The following is an 11,600-nucleotide window of genomic DNA, read 5'->3' on the forward strand; positions in this document are numbered from 1 at the left end:
CTAATATGAAACTCTATGGTTCCAACATTTCCCGGTAGAGGCGTCGTAATAAGCGCAATTTTATCTTACAAACTTTCTCTTACAATTACCGAAGCATTTTCTTTTACATAAAAACAGGGCAAAATTATCATTGCTAATTAGATATTGTACTCTTTGTTAGTGAGTTTATTGTTTCTTCGCCATTATAAACGCAAATAGCGTTCAGCATCATCGATCTTTCACGTGACCTCTGGCCTAGATTTAAAATTTTTACCGGCATTTCCGAGTGCACGGCGGCGCGGATTCATTCGTTCGTACACTCAAGACTGGTTGCTTATGGGAACAAAGAAAAACTGCGCAAAAAAAGGACAAGACAAAGAAAGAACCACACGACACAGGCGCAGACTAACAACTGGTTTAATGCTCCAACGCCTCTTTCCTACCAACAACAGAACGCATGCGCACCAGCCACAAAGACCAATGCCGCTATCATGTAGTCGAACCTAGAAACGCCAACTCCTTGCGGTACAAATGTATGGAAGCCTCACTAACACATTTATCTGGCCCTAATCTCGCGATTTCTAAAGCTTCGATTACTTCACGCTCTTTCTTATCCCTTGCGCGTCGGACAATCTTAGTCCCGCCGAAAAGTGGGGTACAAACATTGCCGTCATGCCTGCAGGTCTTGCAATGCTTAGGAAGATACTGTCCTCTAGAATCGTCAAGGGAATTGGCATGTTCTAATAATCTAATATTAATGCAGCGGCCTGTTTGTCCAACGTACACGTTGCCACAACTCAGTGGAATCTCATAGATGACATTCGCACTACAGGGCACAAACTTGTTCCTGTGGTTAGTGCTGCACTCGATTTTCTTTTTCCTATCAGGTCTAACTAAATTGCACAGACTGGACAGCTTACAAGGTGCTGAAAAGAGAACCTGTATGCCGAATTTACCCGCGACCCTCTTCAGGCCGTGCGAGACCCTGTGGACATAGGGCATAAATTCATACTTCCTCCTCTCCTGTGGATCCACCCTACGAGGCTTTGAACTTGGTCGGAAGGACTTCAGCAGGGACTCAGCAACAGCCCGAAGAAGGGCCAATGGAAAACCGGCTGCGCCTGTGTCGTGTGGTTCTTTCTTTGTCTTGTCCTTTTTTTGCGCAGTTTTTCTTTGTTCCCATAATGTCATACCAACTAGCCCCTCACCGTACGCTTCTAGACTGGTTGCTTCTTTGTTTCTAAAACTAGTTTCTTGCGCTTCGATGTAACTTGGGGTGAAGTCACGTGTTTGCAAGCGGACATGTAAGCCCGGCAGTTGGGTTTCGGTCGTGAGCCATTCGGAACAGGTCTGCATCGAAACGGGAGCTGGATTTTGCTGCGGCTGACAACGGCAATAACGGTGAGTCGTTTAACACCGCTGCTTCAATCGTTATATAATACCCGTCTCATTACCTTCCAGGCGGGCACAAGTTAACGAACTAGATCCTGCATTACATATGGGCAGTGAGGATCTCAGTTGCTGTTTCCTAAATAAACCTTTACTTGCGAGGCTGTCGTTTGGTTTACACACACAACCAAGAAAGAAAGAGCGATATCGGAACGCGCGTCTCATTTTTCATGTTATTGTAGCCGTGGTTGTAGGTGACTGAGTAGCCTTATGAATATACATATTAAACTTTTTTTCCGAGTCGGCCGGCAACGTCTTTCGTCCACAAAACCGAATAATCCTTTGGTAAAATGAAGTGAAAGTACAGAATTTAATGTATTAAACAGTTGCAAGCATGATAATTCACCCATATTTCGTACTTGTTGGTTCCAAATGTTCTTGCTGTTCAGATTGGTTTACCGTAGGGCATTTATTTTTGCAGTAGTGAAGCGGTGCATCACGTTCGTGCAGAAAAATAATGCATCAGTTCTAATTGCTTCATGACTTTCATGCATTTGCTTGTAGAACTAGCAGTGTGATCACTTCTAGTGTATAAATGAACCCACAAATGTTCTCATTTGTGATCTTAATAGTACTTGCGCTGTTGACATATGCATTGCAGTTAGGCAGACATCAATTTTATGGACAATAGCAATATTTATTTAACATGCTGCTTAAGCACCCTAGAACAGACAGTGTACATTTGCATGTGTTCTGTAGTTGCAAATCATTACAACATATATGTCACACTTTTTGCATTTCATATTGCAAAACTTTGCTTTTTCAATTTCTGATTCAGTCAAAATTTCTGTTCCAGACATGCAGCAGTGAGGACGGCACCAGTATAAAGCAACACACTCCACGCACTAAACAGAAGCTGCTGCCTGCTACAACAAGGTCATTGTGTGGACGTTGGCTACTACTACAAGGTAAACAATACATGGTTTCGAAATAAATATGTTTCATATATGCTGTATTGGCTTGCTGTTTGCAGCAGATATGGATGTCTGTTCATATTTATAATTCAGTATAATTGGTTCGAACATAAAAGAAAACAAACAAGAGTTTGGCTAATCTGTGCTGTATCTCATGTGTCACCGTTTTGCCCCAACAGAGTCTATGCCAAGCACATCTTGGTCATCACAGGAGCTCCTATCTGCACCAAGAGGAAGGGCCTGGAGCCGAATTTGCAAGGCTTTTACACCAAGAACAAAGAAGCACATGCACAAGAATATGGATGAGATATCAAGTCTGCAAAGGACTGTGTTAAGACTGCAAAGAGCTTCAGCCACCATTCCACCAGCACGGACATTTGGCTGAGTCATCCAGGTAACTCAAAAAGGACTTTCTAGAAATTCATCTTCAGATGCACCTGCAACATCTGACCAAGCACGGGCGACGCTTGCCAAAAGATTGAGTTCCATCAGTTTGCCCTTAATCAGCTTCCTAGCCATGTTAATTCCGTTTGTGCCAAGTGTAATTTTTCTTCTATAAATGCAAGCTTCGTCATTGCCCATTTTTGTTAGAGGTCATTCATCCTCATCCAAATATAAAGGTCAACCGATTCTTCGCTGATACTTTATACCAGTCACTGTCTAGCAGCCTAACATATCTGTAGCAGTATCTTCTAGTGTATGTTGTCATGTGCAATTACTCTCCTGAAATAGCTGATGCAGCATCGGCATGCGTCTTGCATTAACCTATGCACATGTGCTATGCACCATTTTACTTTTCTTGATGTTTTTAGCCTTCAATGCTTGCAGAGCAGAGTGGCTTCTCTCTTGAATGCAAGCTTTCTCATTTTCCATATTCCTGGTCTCGTTGATGATTGCTCCTCTTCCTTGATAGCCTGGGTCTTTGTGCAAGCTACAGTGAAGTGATTGATTGCAGAATCTGGTTTTGCTGCCACACTTGGTTGTGGTAACTGTGTTACGTTTCTCAGATGTGGGGGCCTGGTCAGTTGCATTGGTAAGCAGTCCCTCGAGGTAAGCATTTGCTCCTGCAGTCCGCAAAGCGACATAGACTCCCAGTATACACACACCGTAACTGGTGCGCCCCGTTCGTTCTGGCCTGCTGCAGCCATGGGCAAATTGTGCTTGTGGTCTACCTCGGCCATGATTTGCTCAAAACGGAGACCAGCATATGTGCTTACATGGTTCGAAGTGTATGAAGTTGATAGCCGTATGGGTGGAAAGGCCCGCAAAAATGGCTGCCGAAGGTGATGCCCACAAAAGTGATTTGTCCACATTGCGACAAAGTGGGACACAAAGTGTGAGCCACACATAGCGGCCCCCGAAAGAAAATAAATGTGCAGGTTGGAAAGGAGTTAACGCTAAAATGCCGGGTAGTCCATGTCGCTGTGTTGGTTGCGGCAGCAGATGCCTGCGTCACCTGATTGCTTCGCAATGGAAGTTGCTCATCTTCAACGGCAACTGTTGGTTCAAACAGGTGCAAGGCTCTGTCCAATCTGTTTGTACCGCAGGTTGTCGCTCGTTACCAGACCACCACATGTGACAAAGGCAAGCATTATGCCTGTAAGATGGTTCGTAGCCAATGTATAATGTATAGTCTGAACCTCATGCGGTGACTGATTGCCGTTTAATTTTGCTGTTATGTCACTTGGTTACGGTCGCAGTTTTATGTTTTTCGAATATTGCGGCCTGGTCGGTTGCATTGGGAAGCAGTCTCTCGAAGTAAGCATTCGCTCCTGCAGCCTGCACAGCGACATAGACTCCCAATTTTCATGCACCGTGATTCGTGCTCCCCGTTCGCGCTTTCCTGCTGCAGCAATGGGCATATTGTGCCTCTGGTCTTTCTCGGCCGCGATTAGGCATGAACGGAGACCAGCATACGTGCTTACATGGTCGGACGTGTATGAAGTTGGGTGGAAAGGCCCGCAAAAGTGGCTGATGAAGGTGATAACCACGAAAGCGACTTGTCCATATTGAGACAATGTGGGACACCAAGTGTGAGCCACACATTAGCGGCCTCCAAAAGAAAAGAAACATGCAGGCTGGAAAGGAGTCAATGCTAAAATGATGGGTAGTCCATGTCGCTGTGTAGGCTGCGGCAGCAGATGCCTGCGTCACCCGACTGCTTCGCACTGCAAGTTGCTCATCTTTAACAGCGACTGTCGCCGCAAACAGGTGGGACACTCTGTCCAATCTGTTTCTGCTGCTGGTTGTTGCTCGTTAGTAGACCACCACGTGTGACGAAGTTGGGCACTATGCCTGTAGGTAGGCAGCTCAATGTACCCTAAGAGACCCGTGTATGTGAATGCTCACTGTTGCCATATGGTTCGTCGCCAATGTATAATGTATTGTCTGAACCTCATGCGGTGACTGATTGCTGTTTAATTTTGCTGTTATGTCACTTGGTTATGGTCGCAGTGTTATGTTTTTAGAATATTGCGGCCTGGTCGGTTGCATTGGGAAGCAGTCTCTCGAAGTAAGCATTCGCTCCTGGAGCCTGCACAGCGACATAGACTCCCAATTTTCATGCACCGTGATTCGTGCTCCCCGTTCGCGCTTTCCTGCTGCAGCAATGGGCATATTGTGCCTCTGGCCTTTCTCGGCCGCGATTAGGCATGAACGGAGACCAGCATACGTGCTTACATAGTCCGATGCGTATGAAGTTGATAGCTAGATGGGTGGAAAGGCCCGCAAAAGTAGCTGATGGAGGCGATGCCCACGAAAGCGACTTGTCCATAGCGAGACAATGTGAGACACCAAGTGTGACACATTAGCGGCCCCCGAAAGAAAAGAAACGTGCAGGTTGGAAAGGAGTGAACGGCTAAAATCTAGCGTAGCCCATGTCGCTGTGTAGGCTGCGGCAGCAGATGCTTGCGTCTCCCGATTGCTTCGCAATGCAATTTGGGCATTTTTAACGGCGACTGTCGCTGCAAATAAGTGGCACACTCTGTCCAATATGTTTCCGCTGCTGGTTCTTGCTCGTTAACCTGACCACCACGTGCGACGACGACGGTGAGCTGTTTACGAGCTCGCGTCAATGATTCCAGCGTATCTCGACATGCAAATTTTATTTCTGCTATTGCACGAGAATGTACACTGCTTGTCTTCTGCCAATAAAGTCGCGCGTTCTGTTCACTCACTTGTGGCTTGTTTGTGTGGGCGTCAGTAGAGGCTCTTGGCAATTAGAACTCACCAGCTACGCGGCAGCGAAGGCATTGAGGCATGCCGCATAGCCTGCAGGGCAAGCACGGCGCGTACCAGCGTACGCGACCGGCAAAAAACGGCCATATTGAATTTTGCGCTAAAAAAAAAATTGCACTTCCGCTGGATGGATGGATGGATGGATGGATGGATGGATGATTGTGGCTCAACCCTTTGAATCGGGCGGCGGCGACGCGCGCCACCATGCATGCATACCTATGTTTTCACTCCTTTACTTTTGCGTTGATATTGTCCACCAATCAGATAGCCTCCGTTTAGTTATTTTTACCTGTTCAAAGTCTATTCTACTTTCACTGTCTTTGAAACCCAAGGCTTTGAATAGTTCCCCGTTAGATTGAACTGCAGGGTGAAGTTGTTTACAAGCAAGTATCAGGTGTTCCGCCGTTTCCTCCTCCTCTCTACACGCCTCGCATACCAAATCTATCTCCTGGTATCTGGCTCGGTACGTTTTAGTCCTCAGTACACCTGTCCTGGCTTCGAACAACAATGAGCTTCCCTTAGAGTTATCGTAAATATTTTCTTTGGCTATTTCTTGCTTAAACGTCCTGTATGTCTCCAATGCCGATTTGGTTTGCATCTCTGTACTCCACATACCCCTCTCTGCCTCCTTAACCTTTTTCTTGACAGATGATTCCTTACTTGTTCCCTCGCTACTGCCCAAGTATTTGCTTGTCAATTTTCTAGTTCGCTTCCTCCACCTCGTGTCAACATTCCTCGTGTATAAGTAACTGAAAACCTTCCTAGCCCACCGAATTTCCCCCATTTTTCTCAATCGCTCCTCAAAGGCTATCTTGCTACTAGCCTCTCTGCCCTTGAAAGAAGACCATCCCAGATCCCCCTGCACTCCAAGATTTGGTGTCTTGCCATGTGCTCCCAGAGCGAGCCTACCCACCCCACGTTGCCTAATTTCCAACTGTTGCCGGGTCTCTGTTCTAATACATAGAACCGCATTGGCAAAAGTCAGCCCTGGTACCATTACCCCCTTCCATATCCCTCGTACTACCTCGTACCTATTGTAGTTCCACAGTGCCCTACTCTTCATAATCGCTGCACTTCTCTTACCTTTAGTCGTTAGATATTTTTCGTACTCTGTCAGATACTCAATGCCATTATTTATCCACACCCCAAGGTACTTGTATTTATCGACTATCTCCAGCGTGGCCTCCTGTATCTTATGCTCGCCGCAACTGTTATCATTAAAAATCATGACTGCTGATTTTTCTTTGCTAAACTTCAAGCCTAATCTGTCTCCTTCTGTACCACATATGTCCATTTTTTCCTGCAGATCTTCTGCATTGTCAGCCATTAATACAATATCATCCGCGTACATCAGTCCTGGTAATGACTGTTCAATCAATTTTCCTTGCTTGAGAAATGATAGGTTGAAGCCGAGTCCGCTTTGCTGTATTTTGGCCTCTAGACCTTGTAGGTACAGCATAAACATCAGAGGCGACAATGGGCACCTCTGCCTAAGCCCCCGCCGAATCATTACAGGCTCCGAAACCTGCTTTTCCCATTGTATAATCACCCGGTTACCTTTATAGATATCTTTTAAGAAATTGGTTACTCCATCTTGCACTCCTAAAGTTTCCAGAATGCCCCACAAGCCCTCTTGAAGTACACTGTCATAGGCTCCCTTGATGTCCAAAAAAGCCAGCCATAGGGGTCTGTGTTCCTTTTCAGCTATTTCAATGCACTGTGTTAGCGAGAACAGATTGTCTTCTAGCCTCCTATGCTTCCGGAACCCATTTTGTAGCTCTCCAAGTACCCCCTCGTTCTCTACCCATGCCTGCAGTCTGTCCTTTATAATCTGCATAACCACCCTGTAAACCACTGACGTCACTGTTATAGGCCGGTAGTTATTTATGTCAGCTTTGTCCCCCTTTCCCTTATATATCATTCTCATCCTACTTAGCCTCCATTCGTCAGGTACTTTACCATCCACTAGCATTTTGCTCACCACCTCCCTCAATGCTTTCTTAGATTTCGGGCCCAATTTCTTTATTAACATAATTGGAATACCATCGGGGCCTGCCGATGTGCTACTTGGTACCCTCTTCTCCGCCCTTTCCCACTCTTTTTGTCCAATCGAAAGCAGTGGGTTGACCGGGCTATCCCTCTCCGCCGTACTGCATGTACCATTTGTCTGTTTTGTAAATTTTTCCCTCATCATGGTTCCTATATGCTCCATTGCCCCCTCTCCTTCTAACCGAGTACCTTGAGCTGTTACTATATACCTCTGCTCTAGGCTTGTCCTATTACCCAAGGAGTTCAGATGTTGCCAGAATTTCCTAGCTGCCTGTTTATCTTTTTTATTGCTTATTTTTGACATCCATTGGGACCCTTTTGTCTTGATTTTCTCGTTGATCAAATAAGATGCTTCCCTTTTGCATTTTATGTAGTTTACCCATTTCCTCTCTACTTCTGCTTCAGGTTCTCCCTTACTTTTGGAATACCTGTGTTCCCTGGAGGCTTCCTGACGTTTTTTTATGGCCTTCTTAACCTCTTCATCCCACCAGCTCTTGAGTTTTCGTATCCCTTGCCTTGTTTTCCTGACTCGCACCTTACCTAGCTCACGCTCAAATAGTCTCATTAACTTTGGGTAAGTCCAATCAGTTTCAGTACCCTCTGATATTTCCTCTTCAATTTGTTTGGCCGCTATTTCCACTTCGTCTTCTGAGTAAAAAATCACATCTGGCGTTGCCTCGCGCGTCGTTCGTGTTTTAGTTTCCCTCTTAAAACTCAACTTGATACGTTTGTGGTCGCTACCTATATTTCTGGAGCCCTGTTCATCTATAATCATGGCTCCTAATCTATCGTACATCCTATGTGACATTAACGCATAATCTATTGTCGAGTGTCGACCCCCTACCTCCCATGTTATGGTCCCGTCACACTTTTCAGTAGAGTTACAGACAACTAAGTTAAGCCTCTCACACATATCCAGCAGCAGGTTACCTGTGGAGTCTGTGTGCCCATCCATATCTTCAACATGCGCATTCATGTCTCCTAATACAATTACTTCACATCCTTTTCCCATCTCATTGATGTCCGCTGCTATACAGTCCAACATTTTTTTGTTTTCCTCTTTAGCATTTGACCCTGTCCAAAGGTATACAAAGCCTAGAAGTGTTTTCGCCCCTGCTACTTTTCCTTCTAGCCATAAATGCTCCTTGCATTCCTGTTTGACCCTTTGCCAATTTGTATTTTTATGAATGAATGCTCCAATTCCCCCACCCTTTCTGCTACCCTGCACTCTGTTGCAGTATTCCCATGCATAATCAGGGTTACAGGGCGGTTGTTCCATGTCCCTAAGATGTGTCTCTACAAACCCATAAACCATTAAGTTCTCCTGCCTTAGTTGTTCTTCGATTTCCTCCCATTTTAGCCTATTTCTGCCACCTTGCATGTTAATGAACCCTATGTCTGACTTAATTTGGCTCTTGCGCTTATTCCTGTCACCTCTCCTACAGTGCCGATGTTCGCGTGTTTGCGGCTCCTGCCTCGAATCGTCCACGCCTACACTGCCTCTTTCAGGGCTCTGGGTCCCCCTAAAAAAGCTGTTGCCTGGCGACCCATCCTGCCCCCTATCCTTTTGCCAGTGGCACCACTGTAGTGAATACCATCCTGCACAAAAGGCCGGAAGCCGGTTCCGTACACGTCCCTGTTGACCTCCATCACGCTGTACCCGAGTCGTCCGCTCAGACTCCTAATGACCCGATTGGCTTCAACCACCCTCCTTTCTACCTGGTAAGCCTGGCCCTGGACCTCTGGAATAGTGCATATGGTCACATGCACCCTCCCGGAGGCCTCTCTAAGCTTACTCAGCCCAGTCTCAATGTGCCTCTCAAGGTCCTGGCTTCTCCCCTTAAGCACGTCATTGAGCCCAGAATGCATAATGACCAAGCTGTCGCTCTCCGTGCTGACCCCAACTACTTCCCGCGCCTTGGTCATTGCTTCCGCCATGCCCTTGCCCGCTTGCACCTCCACCTGTACTCGCCCGTCCGCCTTCACTCTCGCCATCACGCCCTGTTCGGCCCTCCCCACATTGGAGTCCCCTATCACCAGGACCCTTCTACGTGCAAACCGTTCGACTGCAGCCTGTGCCTGCTGCCCCTCCCTTTGCGCCCGCTGGCGCCCCTGTGACTGCAGCGTCGCGTCACTCGGGGCGCGTTGTGCAGCTTCACTATAACTACGCCGTTCCACCGGCGGCGAGCTGACGACGGCTTGCTTTGGCTCCCTGCCTCCCACTTCGCCTGTAGGGTCTACCCTACTTTCCGAGTTTTTGCCAACACTTTGTTGACCTGACTCGACCTTCTCCGCTGCCCGCTTCTCCAGCGCGTCGAGCCGCCTTTCCAGTTCGGCGCTCCTTTCTTTTTCTGCCTCCAGCTCGGCCACGGCCCTTACTAACTGCGCGGCCTGGGCCGCCTCCACCTTGACAAAATTGTCAACTTTCGCCTGCAGTGCTACCTGCTTCTCCTGTTCCTCCCTCAGTTCTGCCTTAAGCTCGTCGAACTTAGCCGCCCAATTCCCTTCCAGTTTTTGGACGGCTACCTTGACGCCCTCGCACGACCTGCACGTGAAGCTAGACCCCTCCGCGTCTGCTACATTCTGGAACTTAGTTTCGTCGAGGAAGCACCATCGCAGGCACTCGTCGCACTGCACTTGCTCCCCGCCCCCCGCGGCCTTCGCGTTCTTCGATTTCATCGCTAGGCCTTGTTCCCGAGGCCCAACGAGGAAGTTCGCCAAATCACTCAAGCAAAGCCGACCTCGACCGCTATCCCAAACTAAAATAAAGAATTATCACTCCCTACCCCATGCAAGAATCTGAGGAGCTAGCTGAAAGAATTAACGAAGCCTATAGATCCCTCCTACCATAGAGTTTCTAAAAATACCCTAGAGGGAAATGTGGCGCTAGTGTCTACGGGGGTTCTCATGAGCGTCGCCTCAACCTACATGGGAATGATGGGAAGTACAGGCTTCGGATTGACTTCGGTCTTTAGACTAGTGGCGTTTGCTTCTGGCGCAGTAAACAACGCTATACTCAAATATTATCGCGTAAAATCTAATTCTATTTCCGCAGTATGTTATATGATGCACAACACGCTACATAAACTTTGCATGACGTTGAGGTGGAAGCATGGTTTACTATGGTTTGTCAGCAGGACACGCCAGGGTATGCATACTTGTGCGATTCTGTTCCCAATTTAACGCCAAAGAATAATTATTTATTCATTTTTGCAACAGCAAAACAACCGTGCATGTACTTATATAAAAATACTCATCAAGTATTTCTGGAAATAAAAATGTTGTATTGTGACAAAGCGTTGCGCCCTTGAGAGGAATTCTACAAGTGTCGTCTGCTACGACGCCTGCTCGCTGCAAACGCGAGACTTTTCTCGCAGACGACAGGCACTTGCGAACTCTCTCGCTCTTTCGAAAGGTTGCGTCGGCTGTCACAATTGCTGAACGCCTTCATGTAATTTTAAGCACATCTGCTGCCGTGCTACGCAGGACGCTAGTGGCCTCCTACGAGTATGCTCCATCATATTTTATATTGGCGTACCGCTTCCGAAGCGTTACAGCGTGTCCTTGCGGGTACCCATTGTGCGACACTAGACTACAGCTAGGAAGCAGCTATCTTTCCTACCACAAGTAAGTTTGTGTTCTCAAAGTCCTAAAACACGCATTTCAATGAGCACATAAACGAGCACATAATGAAGCCCTCAATAAAATTTGATTGTCAAGCCACTAGAAGTACAATTGTATATGTCTTGTATCAGTAGTGCCTTCTTTGTTCTATTCTGAAGTTTCATAAAGCACGTAACGCTACAGTGCCAACCTAACACACTTAACAAACAAAGGTCTAAACGCTCAAAACATGTTCATTCAACGTTTACGATGCCGCCGCTTTCTCGTCACGGCTTCGACGCCACACCGCGACACAAGCATCGTCCCAGTCGCTGGCCCAGCGCGCTATCGGCACTCTGAGCAACCTAA

General features: G+C 47.0%; 1 protein-coding gene across 1 annotated transcript; it reads right to left on the reverse strand.

Annotated features, from left to right (window-relative positions):
• Nucleotides 1-8,750: 8,750 nt before the first annotated feature.
• LOC139057788 (uncharacterized) lies at nt 8,751-10,307 on the reverse strand. The gene has a single exon (XM_070536543.1). The coding sequence runs from the start codon at nt 10,305-10,307 to the stop codon at nt 9,120-9,122; it is 1,188 nt and encodes a 395-aa protein (XP_070392644.1). The 3' UTR covers nt 8,751-9,119.
• Between the last annotated feature and the right edge of the window lie 1,293 nt (nt 10,308-11,600).

This window comes from Dermacentor albipictus, chromosome 3, assembly GCF_038994185.2.
Source record: "Dermacentor albipictus isolate Rhodes 1998 colony chromosome 3, USDA_Dalb.pri_finalv2, whole genome shotgun sequence".
NCBI classification, from domain to species: domain Eukaryota; kingdom Metazoa; phylum Arthropoda; class Arachnida; order Ixodida; family Ixodidae; genus Dermacentor; species Dermacentor albipictus.